At 41.5% G+C, this 22346-nt stretch overlaps 1 protein-coding gene across 1 annotated transcript; it reads left to right on the top strand.

The window, feature by feature from the left end:
- Positions 1-295: 295 nt before the first annotated feature.
- LOC108051771 lies at positions 296-21710 on the top strand. Its single transcript, XM_017133991.1, has 8 exons — positions 296-360; positions 711-801; positions 18583-18806; positions 18868-19064; positions 19593-19701; positions 20089-20210; positions 20273-20547; positions 20995-21710. The coding sequence occupies exons 2-8, from the start codon at positions 729-731 to the stop codon at positions 21228-21230; spliced, it is 1236 nt and encodes a 411-aa protein (XP_016989480.1). The 5' UTR covers positions 296-360; positions 711-728; the 3' UTR covers positions 21231-21710.
- Positions 21711-22346: the final 636 nt, after the last annotated feature.

Genomic DNA, 22346 nt, shown 5'->3' with positions numbered 1-22346 from the left:
TAGTTCAGTTCAGAACATTTTTGTAATTTCGATTACGAGGGTGTTACAATTAAGTTGTCTGATCATAATTTTAATATCACTTTCAAATGCTTTAATGCTTTTCTCTGAAAAGGTATTTAAATTGGATTGGCTCTGGTATTCCCTTTAATCTTTATTTGGCCTGCTCTGCCTTATTAGTCCGACTCAGCCACTTTTGCCTCCGAAGTGGAGGCAGCACCACTGGCTGCCGGCTCTCCCGATTCGCCATGGCTGCCAATGAAGTTTCGGCCGAGCTGAGCCTCAGTTGCTTGGCGACTAGCGAACAGCTTGGACGTGTGCTCTCCGGTGTCGTTTCGAGTTTTCCTCTACTGCAGCCGTCAAGTAAGACCCGCTCCGAGTTTTGTGTGATATGTGTGTGGCGCGCGGCTCGTTCGTTTCGTTTTTTATTTGCCGTTGTCATTTGGTTTTTGATTTGTTGAGCGGTCGCCGCAGGCCACTTGACGGGCATTCTCTTCTGGCTTTGTTTCATAATAACTCGCTGTGTGTGTTTGCGGTGAACGAGCAGTATTTATATTATGTATATATATTGTGTCTGTGAAAACGACAAAAAGGCCAAGAATACAAATAACGAATAAAATGCTGGCCCGCTTGTGGAGCATGTGCCGTTCAGTTCGGTCGAAATGCTTATAATAATATGCCGTTTGTCTTTCCGTTTTCCTCCGACCAATTAGATCCGAAATTTTGGGGAAATGCCTCTTTCAATGCAAATGTGGAGGTCTCTGTGGCTGGCGGCCCTCTTCTGCGGATTAGCCCACGCCAAAGGTAAGCCCTAGCTAATATTTAAGCCATAAAATATAAGGTAAGCTGGGAGTGCAAGGCGAAAAGCTTGAGAAGATCCCATGAAGCTGCATGATGTCATTCGCGCAATGAAATACAAAAAGCATTTATATTTTTTTCACTCTGCTAAAACCCGCTAAAGTGACCTCGTTTTTGGTCGTGGAGTACATACACACACAATTTGTGGCCATTTGGAGTGATGGCCGAATATAACAATCTTGAGTTTGTCGGGGGCGGGCTATAGAGCTTTTTTTTTGACAAAAACGAAAGACTGAGGCAACGAACTCGCGGACTAATGAAGTTTGGAAGCTCGGCCTGTCATGATTCACTCACTCACTCGTTCTCTTCCTGCCCTTATATGCATACCATACGGCATATAGTATATGCCATATTTCCCGAAAGCCCTAGCACATTAGTCATTAACTTGCCCCTGCAAGTTGCCTTACACAGGCAAGACAACAAACAACTAAACAAACTAACCAACGAGCGCGGCGAAAAAACAAAAGACCAAACAAGACACCTACACAAACACAACTGCTGGGAAAGGAACATGACACGCCAAAAACGAAATAAAAAACAAAACACTGCCCAGCCAACAAGATAATATCGACGAGAAAAATACTTATAATAAAAAAAGGGGCAGCATAAAAATATATAAACTCATAAAGCCCACATTCAACTGGTCAGGAATCGTCTGGCTTGGGCTTATTAAAAGGCAATCAGAAAGGAGAATTAACTGGTGGCCAAGTGCAAAAAAACATTACGCGAGAAAAATGAAGAAATAAAAGCGAAATACAGCCCAAACAGGCGACATTCGGCGACTCGTGTAGGCGAACTGGTCCCTGGAATTAAGATGCAGCCTAAAAATACACAAAGCCAGCCGATACGAATACATCTCTCTCTCTTCGGGTACAAACAAACAAATATATAGAAAAGCTGCAGACGAGGCTATAATTTACGGCTAAACCAAGCGAGACCGAGAGTCCGAGTTTAGCTCTTCAGCGTTCTTCGGCAGCCAAAGCTGAAAGCTAAATTATAACTTGCCAACTCGCACAGCAATCGAGCTCGAAATGGGGGTTTTCGGGACGGGGCGGTGGGAGGCTACCGAGGGGGCGTGGCTGGCTTAACTAAAGCGAAACTTTTGTTTGTCTGCATTAGGGAAAGTAAAAGTTTGCCTTCGTCCGAAAGAAATCTAAGGTATTCAATAAATAGTTGCAGATAGTGGATTCCTTTGTTTTTGGTTAGATCGAATTAAGATGTGCATTAATTAACAACAGCGTTTGAGTCTGCCATCATTACTTTGTTCATAAACTTCTTAATCTCTTTGAATAAGATAATTTTGGGGAAGATTATTTTTGTGTTCCTTTTTAAATTATATATTAACTTTACTCAAATGTTTAGTTAAATTTGCGTTGAAATTGGTTATATCAACATTACAAATTAAATTTATTTAAAATGTCAATTTATAAGTAAATTTAATGAATATAAGAAATACGAATTTTTCTTCTCATAATTGAACTATTAAATATTAAGAAAAAGGGTGACTTAGGGATTTTATTCGTTTTATTAAAAAATGATAAATAAGTATCTACCTATGGAGTAGTTAGGTATACACTTTTAGGTATTATGTCAAATTTTTTATTATACTAAAGAAATAATTAGCAATTTAATAGTTTTTTAATAATGAGTGAATTTTTGTTTAGATTTATGGTTTTTTTAAGTTTTGAATAAATTAAAAAATATTAAACTTGAAATGCTATTGGGTTATGCAAATTGCACATTAAGCCAATAATGATTACAGATATTTGTGTGATTTTCTTAGTCTTTAAATTCTGAGAATTTGCAACCGGATGATGTCATCGCTGGAGTAGCAAACTTCACACTCGAGTGCACACACTGATGGAGCTCAGGGAGTGACCTTCCCCGGCGATTAGCCAAGCGGGCAGTCATCCTCCGCCCTCCGTGGGCAGACTGACAAATCATCGAACTTGTGATTAACTCGCTTAATTGCCGACTGGACAGGCGGCAACAACAACAGCAACACGCGACCTTGTGCAGCCGCCACATTAAGTCCAAGATCGTTTAATTTATGGCCAGAACGAACGTATAAACTGGCCATATAAATATAATAAATTGTTTACCCGGGAGGCTGTAAATCCTCACTCCCCAACGCGGCTCCTCCATTTAAATAACATGCGAGACAGGCCGTCCAGCGATCGAGCATTGTCGCATTAAGACAAAACATTGACATTGCATTGTGAGCAGGCGGAGGTAGTCCGAGAGCCCACAATATATACATGGTGGAACAATAATGATCAGCGGATCTGTGACAGCCGGCCTAAAAGGACAACCAACGAAACGCTCGTAATAATAAAGAAATTGCCAAAGTCCGAGACTCGGACTGGACTCCATGGATATGACCATGTCCAAGCTGCGCCACATTATGCCAGCGGGCTCGGGCTCAGAGTTAAAGCTGGAGTCGCCGTCGCGGGCTCTGACTCTGACTCTGACTCTAGGATGACCACGACGATGAAGATGAGGATGATGATGATGAAGCTGATGCCACACAAGGCAAATAAACCGCTTCGGCTTCGGACGATGTGGTGGCTTTGGCCCGGTCTCTTGACTTGACTTCGCTTTACATTTTTGCCTTATGTGTGCGAAAAATGCCAATTTTAGAGCAAGTCCAGCCACACAACACAGCCAGCTCCCCAATGTCTGTGTCTTGTGCTCTTGGCTCGGCCAACTGTGTGTATGTGTGTGAAAAATTGCCCGTCTAGACAAGCGCAACAGGCCATAACAGCAACATTGGGGAAGAACAAGAACAATCAAAGCCTTTTGCTAAGCTAATAAAATCGAGCCGCTGCCTCGGTGCATTGATGCTCCTGAACCTGAACCTGAACCTGAATCCTCAACCCCACCACAACCTGTCCCTCAGCCACACCGAACTCTTAACCCATTAATGGCACTCAGTGTTGCTGTTGACCCAGAGAAGTTTCGCCCACAAGTTGAGGCCTTTAGAATTTAAATATACATAAGTGTTTGAATGGGAAAAAATTAGATAGATTTTTGAACTTAAGCAGTCCATATTTTAGTTAAATTTAGGCAGACGAATGAAGAAGATTTGTAATCTTTAAAAGTCCAGGGTACTTTGAACACCCTCTTTAAGTGTATTTTATAATATCACTTTTTTAATAGCCCTATTCAAGTTATCTTACACACAAATTCCTGCAAGGTTACCTGGGGTTAAGGTCGTCGGCTCTAACAATGCACGCTGCACTTGCCCCTCACATTACATTGCCCGCTGCAAGTTAGCTGGAAAAGGAACCCGGCCCAAACTCTGGGGCAAACGTGGCCAAGGGAGCGGGGATCTGGCCAAGACCTTCGCGGCAATGGGCAGATTAAAAGCTGGCGATAACAAAACGAGCAAATCGAATAGAGGCGGCTTGCTTTAAGGGTCCCGCCAAGAACCCAGGATCAAACTGGGAGCAGCCTTTTGGAGTTCGATGGTTGGGCTGGCCAACAAGTACTTGGGGCCAAAAGAGAGCGCCCTTTTTGCTTTTTCTTTCTTGCCAACCCAGGCCGCCCAGGCATTTGTCATCAAGTGCTGGCCATCTCTTTGTTCGCCGGCGCATTTTATTGAATAATAATCCGATTGCCGGGCGATCGGACAAAGACAACTTCACTTGCATTGACTGGGGATTTGGGATTGGGGATCGTTGCATTGTGGCATTAATTAGTCCAGCGTCGAGTACCGTTATGCTCTGACCATTTTGGCAACAAGTTGGTAGTCGAAATCGGAGTTGCAGTAACACAAAATCTGACAAAATCGAGCTGCAGTGTTGGAGAGAGGCGGCCTAAAAGGCTTTCAACTTTTGCTGCTGCCTTGGCCACCGTTTTGGCCACAATCAATTCGCGCACCGCTCCCAAAGGCAATTTCAATCGGTGGCGACTCCAAAACACATGTGCGGCGTGTGGCGCGAATTGCGTAATGTGGAGAAAGGGAGGCGGAATATGGACGGAGCAAGCGATAACTGTATATGTACTCGACCACTAACGGGTTCGGCACTCCTCCGGCAAACCGCTCGTAGCGCATAAGGCATGCGTATTACACAAGACTAATTGTATTAGGCCAAGATGCAGCAACAGCAACAGCTAAGGCCGCATAAACCGAGCAAAAACAACTGCAACTGCAAATTTGCATGTTTCGCATGTGGACATGACTGCTAAGAAGGCGAAACTGAATAATTTAATGGGAACTCTAGACAAAGGCCTTCGGCATGTGACTGAAATAAAGACTGCAAAGTGGGGTTCAATATTATACGAGAACTATATCGATGAATCACAATCCTTAACGCCTTAAGGCATTATGCGATTCGCATACTGATATTTAAGTTTACAAATAGGGTTTAATATTGGAGTAAAACCATGTCGACTATGTAAAAATCTTAAAAAGGTATAGCTTTTGGAGTCGATTCGAGACTTAAACACGTTTTAAAAGTAGATTTTGAATTCTGAAAGTAAAATTATTATTAGGTAAATAGCTTTGGACTCATTGCGATCCATGGAGGTGGTTTTTATAAAATCATAATTAGGTAAAAATTAAATTTAAAATTGAGTTTATAATAAATTAATTGTGCTTACTTAAAGATAGCTCAGAATTAAATGGTAAAAATATGATTTGAGATATAATCCACATTAAATAGTTGTGGGTAGTTTGAAGTATCTAATTTAAAAACTTTTTTAAATTAAAGATTAAGAACTAAAATGTTCTTCAATTAGTAATTGAAAATTTGTCAACGCTCAAACCACTTTTCAAATATTTTTTTCTTAAGAGTAAATAACAGCTTTGAAGAAGGCGAGGTCGGTTAAATATGAATTTATTTAAACAATTGTATGTTGATAGCAAATAAAACGGTATTCAAAGTTTTGACATTGAAGTTGATTATCGTAATTCCTGATGAGTGTATTTCCGTATTTACTTAATAATTATAAATATTTTTCTAAATTAACTCTGGACGCAGTGCGTCCATAAAACTGGTAATGGTTTAATCTATAAAAAGCACTTTCGAAATAATTTCCTATCCTTTTGGCCACACAATCTGCCAACCACTTTCGCAAAATGCTCCCAAGCAAACTCAGCCGATGCATACCAAAGATTCTACCAGTCCGGGCATTAATTTCCGCTCCCATTTCTCACCGAAAAAAAAATACAAAAAAGCTGAGACAGCGTGGCTTTAAAGAAATTGTCAAGCGTCGCAGACCCGGAGGCATGGCGAACATATTTATGAGGCCTGATAAGCCGGCTGATGCCGCAGATCTCGGCCTGACTTGTGGTTTATGCGTGTGAAAGCCGCCCGAGGGGACATGATGGAATCTAGAGCAAATATTATGTAAATTTTGAGCTGGCCACGGGGCGAAAAGCGGAGTGGTGGGCAGTAGTAGGCGCTGAAGAGTGGGGCTCTAGGAACCTGTAGCTAATCCTGGTGGGCGCTCGTGGAGCGGAGCAGACCGCTTACCGTTAGAGCCAAGTCAAAGTTACCAAGCGGCTCGTTGGGTTTTTAATTACCGAATGCGAAATGCAAACTGCGTAGAGCGTTTCAAACGCAGCCGACAGGCCAAGCTAACGGAGAACCAGCATCAGAAGCGCCAGAACAGGATCAGCTCCACATGGAAATTAATAAGGCGAAAAAGAAAAAGGAAAAGACCAAGGCGAGGGAAATCTGGAAAAGAAGACGACGGGCCAAGTGCGTAAGTTGGCTCCCCTCGGGCGAGCAACAAGAAATATGGCTTGCCACAATTGCATAATTTATGCGAAATTTATTTAATCTATTAGACGCTCTGACCCGCAACGGCGGGGAGCGTTCTCCCCTCTCGCTCTTTCGCGCGCAGCATGATAAATTGCATGTCTAACTGCATGTGGCAAATTTATCATATTTATTTGTACTCCAACTCTGCGTTGCAGTTGCTTTGTTACTTTGGCCACATCCATATGCACGGATTGATTCGAGGAAACTTGGCCGATGTTGCAGTCGAGGGATTTTAAGATTGATCACCCAAAGCTCTGGGGTTATGTTGGCATTATAACACAATCAATTCTGTTGCGCAATCAAAACGTTGTGCCAAAAGAAACCGTATATTCCTTTGTTGGGGAAGTTCAATCGAATTCTTTTTGCTTCTTTGTGAGGGAGTCACTGACCGATTCTTTTCTTTTGAATGCAAAGCAGTTTTGTATTTTCAAAGACGGCGCTCAAATGGCGAAAAGTGTGAACACTTTACAGTAAATATCAGTTATTTTTAAAATTACCTGATGCTAAGCATTTAATATACATTAATATACCTTTCTATTTATTAAGAAATATTTGAATTTTTTTTAATAATTGATAAAGGCTTTAAATTGGCCAAGCTGCAATGTAATATTCTTAATATAGTATTTTTTAAAGATAAATGTTTAAATTCTTTGTGAAGTTTTCCTTTTGAATGCAAACTGAATCACTGAAACGTTTACTGTAAATCTAATATAAATCTAATAATACTTATCAAAAAATATAAATTTAAAATTATAAATTTATATACTGTGTAATTTTTAATTATACTCTAATAATTCCTGCTCAAAATATAAATTTAAAATTAAAATTTCTTGTTATGTTCCAATAATTCCTCCTATCCGATATCCACTGTACCTGTGTCTTTTGGATCGCATGTGACTCCACCAGAATTCCCAACACAATTTGCACACGCACGCACCAAAGTCAATGACATTGCAAAACAAAAAAAACAAAAAAAAAGAAAAACTAAGAGAGAGTTTACGCTGTATTTGTTGTTATGGTTGTCTTTTAATGACGACAATAACAAAAGCATTAAAAAAAAATAAAACTAGAAGAAGGGGACTTGATGATGTGGTTTCTATTTTCTTATCTCGCCAGCCTCTGTGATTCTTTTCGGTTAACCTGATTAAAACTTGCCATTTAATTATCCTCGTCTCTGCTTTTAATGGCAAAAATCATCAGCGCATGGAAAACAGTCTCAGTGCGATAAAATCAGCAAAAAATGTTGTTAATTAATTTATTGAATTCCTTTCTGTCGAATCCGAGCCAAAACACATTTTACGAATGCGGTGGGCAACTGTAAAATTCCGCACCGCCAAATGAACTGGATCAGACTCACACTCACATAGTGGCCAGCGATGAGGAAAAGCGCTTCCCATCCGTTCACTCAGCTAACGAGAAGCCAGTTCGTGTTCTGAGTCTTTTGATATGCGCCTGCAGCTGCTCACAAAAAAGAGGAAAGATCAACAGCAGCATCAACTGCAACACGTGAATGCGTTTGAAGTCCAAATTACATGGCAAACGGGGAGTTAACCGCAACCACAGGGGGAGGGGGGTGGCCTCATGGGCTGGTGGGTTGGTAATTGAAAAGAAATGCCCAAGATGCATATCCCAAAAATGAACAAGTTAGGACGCCCAGGACGGCGTTTTCGACTACTTGATACCCGGTACTTATACTCATTAATGACTTATTCAACCTGAATTTCTTACTTCATTTTGAGTTAAATAAATCTATCCTTTATGGTGCTTTTTTCATAATTCAGATTAGACATTTTATTATTTTATATTAATAATGTCAAGATATTGCTTGAAAAGGCATTTAGGAAAAATATGTGTTCATTGTAGAAAGGAAAATTATCTTTAATTGAAAGAATTAATTATAATTATTATTTGGATACGATTTTTTTCTGCCAATCATTCAGATTTCAACAATTAATAAACATGCTAACATGATTCGAGCTTGGGCTGAAATGATTAAATTTAATAAGTGGCTTATTAGAAGTTGTATTTCCTTGCTGATGTGGGCTGATGTTGAAAAGTAAATGCCATAATAATAGCACCCTAACAGGCCGTACGAATTTAATATACCCTTGAGCTCTTAGAGTACCCTGTATATTAGAAGAAAACCACCAGGAAGCGGCAGCGGGCGAAGACAGTTAGCCGGCGGTCAAATCAAGCAATTTGCCCCGCCCCAACTGCCAAATGCCCGAGCATCCAGGAAGCAGGCGATTTTGCATTCCATTCCCGAAATGGTTTCGCTTTTTTTCAAGGGCAAATTGGATTTAGATTGGAGCCCAGATGACGCATAATGCCCTCTGCGGTTGCAATGTGCAGCAAGGCTTGTAAAATAGAAGAAAATCTAGCTTAGGCCATTTTTCCAACTTTGTTTTCATCCAGTGATGGGTCCAAACCCTTTACTTGTTAGAGTGTGGAGTGTGGCTGCTGCAGCACTCATTCATGCTATTTCCGTAGAATTTCAATTAAAATGTCGCCCAGACCGCTCCTCCCTATCGTTCCCGCAATTAAAACGCCGCGGACAAACACAAACTCAAACAAAATAGCCAAGAAGAGGCGAATAGACGAGAGAGATATAAATAAAAGGAGAAGAAAATGCTGTTAATAATGCCGCTTGGCATGTCAAAAACGGTTATTAACGTGGCCAGATGGCCAGGCATGCGATCTCCGGCCAGGAGTACTCCATGGTCCATGGTCGATGGTCCATGGCCAAGTGCCTTTCAACAAGTTTGTACCAGCGGACAAGCGATGACCGTGGCCAGATGCAAGTTAACCCGCAGCCCGGCCATAAACTACGCACTTATCAAGATGCGTAGAATGGAATGTCTACCCAAAAACCCAGTTGGACAATTATAAATCAAGCTGGCCCACTCGGCTTCTCTGTGAGCTCTTCCCTTTTTGGTTTTCTGGGCACTGTGTGCTCTATGTTCCCAGTTGTCGTCGGCACACGCAACCAAATAATAATGTCAATTGCAGGTGTGGGCCAAAACACGACACCGGGCTCTTCGTTCCCTGTCCCCTGATCTTCTGCGCCGGCTGGTTGGTTTGTAAATGCCCAATGCCCAAATGTGGCCGAGACAACGCCCACGGGTAACGATTTTGGGCATTAAGGCTCCGCCATGCAAAGTAAAATATTACCGCTTTCAAATAACCCATCCTGCATCTCTGTACAACCTCCCTAGCCGCCAACTTTGGAGTCTGCAACAGCAATAAATTTCCAAGTGGTTGTTATTTTGGCTGGCGGTCACTTGGTCAGTTGGTTGTCCCATATATGTATGTGCGAGTCTCTGTGAGAGTGCCAGGACACTTGGAAAAATAAATCAACAAAACAATATCAACAAAAATTCTTATCTTACAATATTAATGGGAAAGGATAGTCTATTATAATTTAAATATTTGGAAATACAATTGTTTATCTTAAGAATAATAAGATGTAAACTACTATTATTATTACAACAAAATAATAATATTAAAATTAATAATTTAATTGTACTATTTTGTATTAATTTGAATTTACTTAATATGGACATGAAAGAGCTTATGCTTATGTCAAATAATAATCAACCATTAGAGATAGAAACAGGAATTATGCCATTTTTCCAGTTTCGTCACAACTCTTTTGGTTTTAGAAAATCGTAATATTTGTAGCCCTCACAGTTTTCATATCGGTTCCTGAATTAACCACAATACTTTTGATTTATATTTTTTCAATACAAAATTTTTAAAAATATAAAAGAAAAGTACGAAATATGTATGTTTACTAAGACAACTATTGTGGAGAAACATGCAAATATTTTCCGTTCAAATTAATACATAGTATTTCTCTGGGTGTACCTACAAAATATTTCTATTCCGTTTGTGCTATGGACACCTTTGCCAAGTTGGCTGAAGGCGCTGGGGTTGATTAGCCTAACCCCCGAGGAGATTTATGTGCTGACCCCATCGATAATTGTGAGAGCTGGTGGCCGCGTCCACAATTAGCAATTGGGTTGAGGGTTCAATAGGTGTCCGATCCCCAATTCGGTCTAGTCGGTTCCCCCATAATCGTTTGATTAATGGCCGATCGGCAAGAAGAAAACCAACAAATTTTTGTGTGTCATCGCCCACAGAAATATGTCAGATTGGAATCGCATGGAATTCATTTGATAAATGAGATTTGCAGCCTTAGCGTTCCGGCAATGAAACTCTCGTTTGCAGCAGCGGCATCAACTTTTATGGCCAATTAAGCGTAAAAAGGCACCAGGCCTCCGTTTGTCGATTACATAAAAAGAAAAGGCAATTACATGCCGCATCGGGCACTTGAAGACTTCTCTCGGCTCGTTGCTCCCGGCCATCTCATGCGTTTAATATGGTAAAAACATAGAAACAGCAACAGCAAACCGCAACGGCAACAAGAACAACACTTTCTCGTGCTGGCAATTGAATTAATTCGTATGATTAGAGCCTCTTCTAAGTATTTTCTAATTAATTTGTCTTCGCTATACAGTTAGTCAGAGGCGGAGGAACACGTAAAGCTCCATTAGCCAGTGGTTATCCCAGAATTTTCCCAGTCTTCCCCCTTTCCGAGTCTAAACGCATTCCGCCTCCCTAAGCAAATGACTCAATAGGCTAAGAACAATGCCACTCGCTTTCATTCAAAACTTCTTAGCGGTAAATGCAGCTTGTTCCACCACCATTTCTAGCCGATTTTGATCTTGTTGTTGGCAAGAGCAATTTGGCTTAAACAACAGCTGAGGGAAGCCAGCGTGCCGGCCAAAGCGGAAACCAACAATTTAGCAAGTGCCGAAGCGCCGCCAACTGAAAAATGTGTAAGTAAGCGCAAGAATGAGTGAATGGGCTACCGATTGAAATACGGTCCAACATGGCTAAGTTGCAATTTCGTATGAATTGCTTTTTCGCAGCTTTTTAAGGTGGTTAATAGTGCTTATAAAAAACGAATTCAATCTGATAAATGGTTTTTAAATGTTATTTGTAGATCGCGTATTTTTACAATCTATTTTAAGTTTAAAAGATGCAAATACCCTACAATAATAAATATATTTATAAATACTTTATATTTGAAAAGTAAAAAATTTTAATTAATATGTTGATTTCCCTTTAGTTTTGGTAATCTTCGGCTTAAAGATTAAAGAAAAGAAAAACGTCGATCACTTTTGGGTGTTCACTGTGGGAGATTGGTTGCACCAAGCATAGGTGAACACAGAACGTGACGTGGAAATAGCGACAAATTGTCAAGGGAGCATGGAAAAAAGGGAGGCAAGGCCCAACCGTGTTTACAGTTACGTCACGCATTTGTCATCCAGCCCGGCTAACAAGGCCAAATTAATTCAAGCCCAGGCCTGAACCAACATCGCGTAACAAGATGATGCAGATGCTGCCGAGTTGATTGGCTGACTGCCTCTCACCTTGGCAATTAATAAATTTAGCAAAGGCCCCTCAAAAAAAAAAAAAAAAGGGAGGGTAAGTCAGGTGGCCAAAACCGAGATCGAGGAGTTGGTCCAACAAGCAGCCCAGTCATGTTCCTCCTGTTCCGTGTGTGTGCACAATGCCACATGAGGTGGCAGCTTTGGGGCAGCTTTTTGCATGCAACATTTACATTTACATCTGTTGACGCCGGCTGAGCATTAAGCTTATCCACCTCGGCCACAACAAACTCAAAGTCATGGCGATGCTGGCATCCGTTCTTTTGGCCAGCCGTGCTTACTGTTCATCCGCTCGCCTCGGCTTTCATGTCCAAACGGTTGTGTAATTTAATTAGCCAGCTGCGCATAATGTTCACGCCAAGTGCAAGGCAAAGTTGGCAGTGGATTTACCGTTCCCGCAGGAACCTGAGGAGGAGGAACGCTTAGCATCTCATGTTTTAAATATGGCCAAATGTGCGGCCAGGCTGTCGGCCAAGTTTGGCTTGCCCAACACAACCCGCCCAATCGATCAGTCGTTTCAATTCAAGCGGTCAAATGAGACAGGAGTGCGGAGAAGCGCAACTCATTGGCTCAGTATTTGGCCTTAATGCGTGGCTATTGATTGACCGCCATTGCGGAGCTCACAATTTCCGGCTACTGAAGCCGCCGAAGTGTTGACTCCGCTCGATGACTCTCGATCGCAGGCGGGGAATGGGCCAAGATGTGTGGATGCTGGACGACGACTGACGCAATCAGCTGACGGAATCGCAGTTCTATAAATGGCAGCCAGCAATTGCGTCATTGAAAACAATTAACAAACAAAAACTTGTTGGCCGATAATGACGAAGACGACACCACGGACAGAGCGTTTGAGAGATGGAACGAATGGCAATTTGCGCCGGTCGCATACAACTGACAGCCACTGTACACACAGGAGCGACACAAAGAGACCACGACAAGATCGACAAATACACAGGGAAAAAAATTGAAACCTGCTCGATTTTCCCTTATTAAAGTTTGCACAAAGATGCTACAAATTCTGGAAAAAGAAACCAAATCTGGGAGTCGCAGAAATCTCTTATAAAGCATTCCTATGTGGCCCATTCCATCTCTATATACTATATTTTTTATTAATTGTTACTTTTTTTTGGGGAAAGTGTTTTAAATTACATTATTGATAGCCAAAGTAAATGGCTTGGTTTTAAAAAGATAATTTATAGAACATTTTCAACAGACAGAAAATTCTTTCGTTATTACAAATAATCGAAATGGGGAAGACAAATAACCTAAAGTCTTTCATTATGTGTAAAAAAGAAGATTTCTTAATATGATATAATTAGAAATGTATAAAAAAATTGGCGGAGATGTTACCAATTTTTGTTTTAAGTGCGTGAGTGGGCCTCGAGATGGGTTTCCAGGAAGAGAGGGCGAGCGAATAGACCTCTGTCAGGCAGGCGGACAGAGGATCTCTAATACTGCAACTAAATGCTTTGCAATTATCACATTTGTAGCCCGTTGTCGGCTGGGTCCGTTCTAAACCCCCCACTGCTCCCCACTTAAGCACCCCACCTGCACCCGCCGCCCATGGCCAGTGGATAAACAAGTTTGTTTATTGAGTTCCCGTCGCATTTTGATGGATTTACGCGGCAACATTGACACATTGACACTGCTTAGCATATTGGGGGAGCCATTAGGACCGGACAACTCCCACTTGGAAGGCAACTGGCGCTGACCCGCAGAGCCCCTCCCCAATGCCCCCAAACCCACTCGATTACCCAGCTGCAGTTGAGGTTTTCTAATTTATTTTGTATGCATGGCCGTTAAGTGTAATTGGTCACTGAAAAGGATGATGAGGCTAACTGCTGGCAAGTCGGGGAGGGGGAATATCATGGAGCCGGGGGTCCGGGAAAATTACCAGTATTTCCTGTGGCTCGGCCTGAAGATTGATGATAATCGTGCGTCGTGTGTGTCAAGTTAGTGGCCCAGGCCAAGTAATTTCTTGCGATAGCAGGCGGGTGTATTTGGTATATGTGTGAGGCCAGAAATGCGCTATCAGCTGAAGGCTTGTCATAAATGTGAAAGTCACAAATGGCACCTCCCCCACGTCCTGCCCCTTTCCAGCCCACCTGACAAATCGCTTGTTTAATTCCTCCTCTTGAATGGGTCTCCAAATCCATCCCATCCAATTCCCCTCCTCCGCCTGTGTTTACCGTTGAGTGGCCACAGACGCCTCCAGGCTTAACACTTCTCCGCGAGGAGCACCGAAAACAGTTTCCCAATCCAGCCCAGATCCAGCAATCCAGCGATCCTCCGATCCGCCACCAGCAGCCAGAAACGTGACTGGAATCCCACACAGGGGCTGCGATGGAGACGGGAACAGTGACACAGACGGAGATCGGGCAGTGCGGAGACACTGAGTCAGACAATTGCATAATCTAGCCGTGGCCATGGCCATGGCAATTGCGATTGCAATTGCAGTTGCACTTGCAATCCCAGACAAAGCTCGCAGATCTACACACACACTCGCTCGTCCATGAAACAATTGTTGCAACATTGCCCGTGTCCCAAGGCTACACTAGGGAAAATAACTATTATATAAAACTTGTTAAATAAATAATAGGAATTAGATTAATCTGGTTTTTTGCAATAACACAAATAGGTTCTTATTTGATATTTCGTATTTTTTTATACCCAAAGGGTATAAATTTCGACGACTTAATTGATTTCAGATTTTACAAAGAGTTCTCGGTTTTAAATTTTGAATCACATTACATATAAATAATACAATGTACAATAATACATAACTAATAATCCTGCTTCATTTAACTTGAATAACAGGAAAGACTTTAACTTTTACAGACGTTATTTATTTTTCGATTTTGGAGAAACGTAACATTTTGCAATTTTGCGACCCCTTGCTGCTTATTTGCTTGGTAAAGTCAAAGGTTGGATATAATATTTAAACACATATATTAGCTTTTCCATTCTGGACTTTGTAGTAACTAATGTTTCATAATGAGTCAACTCATTTTTATTAGCGACGATTGGTGATGAAAAAAGCCTGAGTAGATGTTAATCAATTTCGAAATAAATCTTGAGATATTGTTCATAATAATAATTTTTAATCAGCTTATTGTTCTGTAGCTAAACCACAATAAAAGGTTTTAGTGTTTTTATCTTTGTGATAGACAGATATCCCATTGAAGTAACCATTTTTGTCTTCACTTTTTCTCTCAGTGTAGGCCAGCTGAGTGGGGACAAACTGCACTCTTCCCAAGTGGTAGGAGGAGATGTCTTTCCCACCTTTCACGACTACTCTTCCTCGGTGGCGGAAGGGGGAAAAGACGGGGAAGCTGGCGATGACTGCGGCCACAAAACGATGCCATTTGCATGGCAATGATTTGGTTATTTTGGCCTAAGCTTCGGCCTCTTCCCCGTCCACCGATCTTAGCCACATCTGGAGTTAGAGCCGGGGTTGGAGTTGGACTTGAGTTGACTTGGCGTGGCTTGTAAACGATTTTGCACGTTGCAATTGTCGGCGGCGGCAGTTGTTGCTGTTGCTGCAGTTTGTTGTCTTATTGATTTGTGCATTCATTTGATTGTGCGCGCGCATTTGTTGCCAAATTGTTTGAAGGAGAGCCAGAGTCAGAGTCAGAGCCATTGCCATAGCCACAGCCAAAAACATTGTCGTGGCTGCTGATTGCGATAGGAATAGGAGAGAACCACTTGGCAGAGTGGTGCTGACTTCGCTGTCCTGTCTATCGGCCTTCGAGGCATGTTCGCCCGTTGATGACTCCCCGAATTGCTGCCTCCGCCGTGATATTTCATGCTCCGCATCCTCATCCTCAACCTCATCCCCATCCTAATCCCCATTCTCAACGCCAGTTTTCCAGGGAACTTCGCTACGGGTCATTTTCGGCTGTAATGTTATTTCTTTTAAATTTATTGTTAATGGAAATTTATGCTCCGCTCAACGGTTGCGGCAACAAGCTGCTTACATGATTGGGCGGCGGGGCATGCTCATGTGGCACGTTTTGCTGATTTGTCATGTTCGCAGGTTAAATGCTAATGCCTCAGTCTTCAGCTTGAGTCTGGACTCCCACTCCCACTCCCACTTGGCCACTCAATCTGATTCGAAGTACTTTTGCGCCGAAACTGCTCCAAAGAGATTCCTTCCCAAATGTGGGTTAAATCTATGTCTATGTTTTCTTGACTTTGTCTCGAAGCGGTTTAGGGTTCTCACGAGTTGGCTTGCCCCATAAAAATGGTGTCAAATAAATTGTAATCAGCGGCCGGCAATAAAAATTCAATAAAAGAAGTTGCAGAAAAGCCAGGCAAGGGCCCAGACAGACATCTCGAAATTCAATTATTCCGAGCTGCAGTCTGAAGTCTGCCGTTTCGCCCACCAGCCAACATTTAAAGGCAACAACTTTATTGGACAAAACTCAGGCTCTGCTTCTATCTGGGGTCTGCCCAGCTCTGCTCAATGATAGCAGACTGGTCATTTCTCCGTGGGGGTCTACCATTGCCAAATACCAGAAAAGAGCTATGTGGAAGATTGCAAAAGGTGGTAGCAACAGTCTATGAAAAATTGACAAGTTCAGGAACATAACAGAACCTTTGTCTTAATTCAATATTAAACTTTGAACGACGTTTTGATTGGAAAACGTGTTCGTAAATTTAATAATAATAAAAATATGAAAAACGATTTGGCAACAATAATAAGTTTATTAACAAAACTAGGTTACAATATCTGGCTATAAAAGTTTATTATTTTCCTGGTTTTTAAGTGGAGACTGGACCCATTTTCGATTTTAATATCATTTTAAACAAGTCAATAAATACAAAGAAGAATTAGTGTGTGATAAAAGAAAATCTGTTTAAATATTTGTTAGGATTAATCTTCCAGTACTTTTCTTTGAAGGTTCCTTGAAAAGATTGCTAAGTATTAAATCGTAGCAACCCAGTTCTATTTTGCCTCTGCCACCAAATTCCTCTTTTTTATCCCCATCTTCAGACGCATTCCCATCTTATCCCATCCGCTCAGAGGAATTGAATGGGCCGCCGCCACATCAGTCTGTAATTTAGAGTCCATCAGGCCTTTTCAACGCCTCATCTCCGGCGTCCTTAATGCTCCATTAATGCCTTTGCCATCGTATTTGTTTTATTAGTGGCTTTCCTTCGGCCGTCTCATTTACTCTCTTTTTTTACTGCAGACCTCGTTTCTCGATCGAGTCATTCTGGGCGGAAGTCGAGCTGCCGTTTGTGGGCTGGCCGACTCTTATTTTAATTTCTTTCGGCGCTGCTTGCATTACGCCCACCTCGAGGCTGCTGCTCAAATTACACAGTCGTAGACTTGGGAGAAATGGAGCGGGTTCTTCGGAGGAGGAGGGGCTTGAGGGCCGGGAGAACAAGAGCCATTGCTGTTGCATTGCCATTTTTAATTGCCTCGGCTAACGCTTTTCCGCGTTTACTGCCCGATCTCATTGTTTCGAATGGATTTCACTCTCGCAATGGCTAATTAAACCAATTATCGCATGTCCACAGCTCGAATTACCAAGGAAAGCAGAGCACCGAGAACGCGATTAGGATTCCGCCCAGAATTACAAAATTTGCTGTGGCCATTAGTACGAGATTAAGTAGTTAGAGTCAATTATTTAAATTAGTTTTGCCGTCTACAAATGGCAATGGTCGGCCAGATGCCAACGCTGCTCAGTCCCCAGCCTGCTCCAAATCCTGGTCAACTAATGGCCTCGTCGGCAAAGCATTTAAGCCGATAATTTTGTGGCATCCTACACATGTTCGGCGGTAATAAGAATTTGATTGCCCGGTCCGGGCTAAAATTATGCCAAAGCGAGAGCCAAAGCGCACCAAACTAAACCAAAGCAGTGTGTGAGTGTGTCTTGGGCTAATGCCAGGTTTTTGCTTTCCACCGCCCCAGAAAGTAGCCCTGCGGGTTTATTAAGCCACCTCGATAAAAGACAACGCAGAGCTATACACTCAGACAAATAGTCAATAAGATACGGGGTTAATTGCAGCCTAAGGATTTAAAATATCACAGGAGAAAGGCAATTTTTTACAACCTTTTAGCAGTGTGTTTAACAACTAAAATTATCTTTTAAAGTATTTTATCTTTAAAGTTGAACTAAGTGTTAGTAAAACTTAAATGTAAATGCTGTTGGCTATCCTATAATATTTTATATATGCCTAAAGTATTTTTACAAGATATTAGGCCATTTCTTAGAGTGTAGTAACGAATGAAAAACAAAAGACTTAAGCCACAAACTCGCTCCTCAACACATGCCAATTATGTTTGGCAATTGTTTAGTGTTTGCTGCCCGGGTCCATCTCGTCAACGTCCGACGACGATGATGATAGGGGGCGTGGCCCGGCTAGCCAGTCCAGAATCCAGTCCAGCTCCTATTACTGGACGACATGCTAGCCCACTTCTTACCATATACCAAAGAATGTGGAAACGGCAGCCAGCACAGATAAAGTGAAATGTTCGTTTATATTTTCAGGCTCCCACAAGGTGCACTGTTCAGAGGACCAGATGAGGGTAGACATCGGTCTGCCAGATGCGGACTCCAAGAATCAAAGTGCTCCACAGATCTATTTGGAGGGACTCAAGGGCTACCCGGATGAGCGGTGCCAGCCGCAGATCGACGGATCCCTGGCAGTGTTTAGGCTGTCGTTGAGTGACTTTTACGAGTGCGGAGTCACGAGGATGGTCAACCAGCTAACGGTAAGAAAGTGCGCCCCTGTTGAAAGACAACCCCTTTAGCTCTATATTTATTCGGTTGCAGGGCAAGAAGGTTTATTACCATAAAATCATCATCGAGTCGGCCAGCAGCAAGGAGATCGTCAGCGTTAAATGCATCACCAGCGTTAGTCCCGCCTTCAATGCGATGATGAATGCCACCACCGGGTCCAGTTCCACGTCCAGCGGGATTCGCGGGCTCGTCAAGCGGGATGTGCTACCGGCGGGATTCCAGGAACCCGAGTAAGTCCCTCGGCTGGCACGGTTCGGATCTCCGCGCTCCTGTCTCCCCGCTTATAATTGCCCATAAATGGAAAATGCATCTATGCACAATTTTATGGGCAATCTATGCAAAAGTTTATGGCATATTAAATGCCCAGCCTTGTTCCAAGTCCGAGTCTGAGTCAGGTTAAGTCCCAACCAAGAGACATAAATCAAAACTATCCCAGCTGATTGCCTCCCACTTTTGCTTCGCTCCCTTGGCTCTTCCGAGAGTTGTCATTACCAGGAGGTAATTAGCCGCCAAATCGACGCCGGCGGCTTCACATGCGTTAATACCTCCACAGTCAATTTAATTGCGGGGCGTGTCCGTTTTCCTCTCAGAGCCTTGGGTCTGGGTTTTTGCCGGCACTTCCCTTCCCCTGATCGAATACAATGTTTGTTTTTCGATGCCGGGGCATTGATTTACTACCTTTTGGCGGGGTCCTTCCCCGCCGATCGTTGGAACTTCGAAACGAGAGAACTGAACACGTTGAATCGATTTGCTTGCAGGGATCTGGAGATCACCACGTCGCTCACCAAGCGGGCTCCCGAGCCCCGTCTCCAAATCGGCGTTAGCCAGGATGGTCAGAAGTTCACCAGGGATTTGACGGTCAAGTCGGTGAGTAAATATAATGAGGAGTTGAAAATTAATCTTATCTTATTTTTCAATTTTTATGTTCTCATAATTTCCAACTTGCATTTCTTTTAATATTTACAAATTTGCCTATATTATTTTTTGACTTAAAGCGATTCAAATTTAGTTTACTTTTTTTAGTTTACTTTTTCAAGTAATTTATTTTCTATTGTATGTTAATAGTTTAAAAAAAGGACGATGACGATACTAAAGTACATAAAAGAAAAACATTTAATAAATTGTATTTAAAATGTTAACAATTAACAATGTTAATTAAAAATTACTTTTAATTATTATGTAATATATTTGTACGGAGACCTTAAAACGAATCATTATAATTCTCGTACTTATTTGTTTCTTTTTTTGCAATAGGGCACACCCCTGACAATGGAAATTAACCTAGATGAGGACTCTGCCCCTGTTTATGGTGTGGGTGTGAACTATTTGGATGTGACGGACACGCATACCTCTTCGGAAACGCTGATCTTTAAGGGGTAAAACACTTTTATATCTAAATAGTAAATTCACCTAATAAACGATTTTCTACCCAATTCAGATGCACTGTGGATCCCTATCTGTTTGAGAACTTCAACACCATCGGCGGCGACGTTTTGAGTGCCAAGTTTAAGGCCTTCAAGTTCCCCGACTCGTCGTACGTTCAATTCCGGGCCACGGTCAATGTGTGTCTGGACAAGTGTCTGGGCACCCAGTGCTCCAACAACCAGGTGGGCTTTGGCCGTCGCAAGCGGGAGATCAGTGCAGCAAACAAGGTCTACGAAATATCGCTGGCCATGTTCCTGCAAGTGCAGGACATCGAAGGAGTCAACAAGAGTGAGTTTTACATGCCCTAAACTGAGGCCTGTTTTTCGCACTTAAGAAATCTTTCTTTGATTATACCATGAGAAAACGGACCTAAATGTTGACAGTTAATAGACAAATCAATCTAAAGTCTAAGATTATTTTAGGTTTTTGTTCCTTAATTAAGCTTTTAATCATTTAATCATTTAAGAGTCCTGAGTTGTCTACAATTTGTATTATTTATAGAATAAATGAAAAAATTACACTTAAAAAATATCTTTATGAAACGCTTGAACCATTTTAAAATGTTTGGTTTTTAAATATTTAAGCAAATGTATTTGACAAAAAATATATTGTTTAGCTTGTAAACAATACCAATTTTTAAGAAATACATTATTCCATTAGATTAATACTTAAGTATTAAAATATTTAAGTGCAAATAATTGTGTAACCCGTACTTATCGGTTTTTCCTTTGACAGATGAGGTCTTGCAGCTGGAGGAGAAGCTGCGGGAGCTGAAGCTGAACAACCAGCGCCTGGCCAGGAATAGCCGTGGCAACATTGCCCTAGAGCTGACGCCCGCCAGTGCTCAGCCCGCCTTCGTGGTGGACGAGCGGGAGCTGGGACACCTGAGCTCCGGATCGGGATCGGCATCGATCGGCCTGTCGCTGGCTCTCTGGACGCTTCTTGGGGCCCTGAGTTGGCGGCTGATGTAGAAGTTGTAAATCTCTCAAGGCGTGAACGACGTGCAAGAGCAAGTGCGAGTGCGAGGAATGCTAATCAGGGCGGAATTGCGTGCAGTGGCAATAAACGAAGGAGGGAATATTAATGTACTACCTAACTACTAATATATACCTATACTTGATGTAACTGCCATTTACAAAACGTAATTAACTTTAAATGTATGCGTAGCTTAGGTTTTCTACGACTTATGGCAGGCGACATTGCGACAGAAACAGACAGACAACAGTGATTCTTATAAAAATACACAAAACACTTACATATAAATATATAAATATGCATATATATTGGAGAACTTGAAGAACTCGGTCTAACTCATAAGCACCTACTAGTCTCCTAAGTGTAACTGTTAAGCTAATTTAATTAACGATTAAACTAAACGAATTAATTGATTAAACGAAACTCTGATCGAAACGACTTTGCTGGATCTGATTAATTTAAACCAATGAATGCAATTGAATAGTGTGGGGAATTATTTGGTGGGTCATATTTTCTCCTATTTCTGCTTTTTAGAAAGTGCTTTGCTATTAAGTTCATAATGAGAATATGAGTGTATCTTGAAAAGTTCCATTATGTACATAGGTGCAGTAAGAAACGTCTGCGATAAATATGGAAATTCGTTAGGTCTCATTCCAACAGCAGAAGCTTTTGAAAACATTGGTTCTGCAAAATTGGCAGCCATTAAATTATAAAAGCTGGTAAAATATCTAAAAATAGTTTGAGTGGGTTATAAAAAAGGAGCAATATTAATGAAAACCCACGTCGGTATTTAAAAGATGTGTACGAAAAAGCAGATTTTGAGAGATGCTATAGACCGGAAATGACAACTGTCTTTGAGTTTTTTGACTGCCAAATTATTACATTAGAAAATTACTCTATGATCCCAAATATAATTTTAAAATTTCGACAAACTGCTTTAACTGCATATCAGTGAAACGATAATCAATTGTTTCTTTGTTTATATCAGATTAACATTTTAATTCATTTTTTAACGACTCGATTTTATTATGACTTTATGACTTTTTTTTACTGAGAAGTTACTCTGCAAATTGAATCTTAAATCAATTTTTAACTGTAATTTTATTTAGGTG

Source organism: Drosophila rhopaloa, unplaced genomic scaffold, assembly GCF_018152115.1.
Source record: "Drosophila rhopaloa isolate 14029-0021.01 unplaced genomic scaffold, ASM1815211v1 contig_115, whole genome shotgun sequence".
Lineage (NCBI taxonomy): Eukaryota > Metazoa > Arthropoda > Insecta > Diptera > Drosophilidae > Drosophila > Drosophila rhopaloa.
The sequence above is the reverse complement of the archived record's forward strand: the minus strand, read 5'-3'. Positions and strand labels throughout refer to the sequence as shown.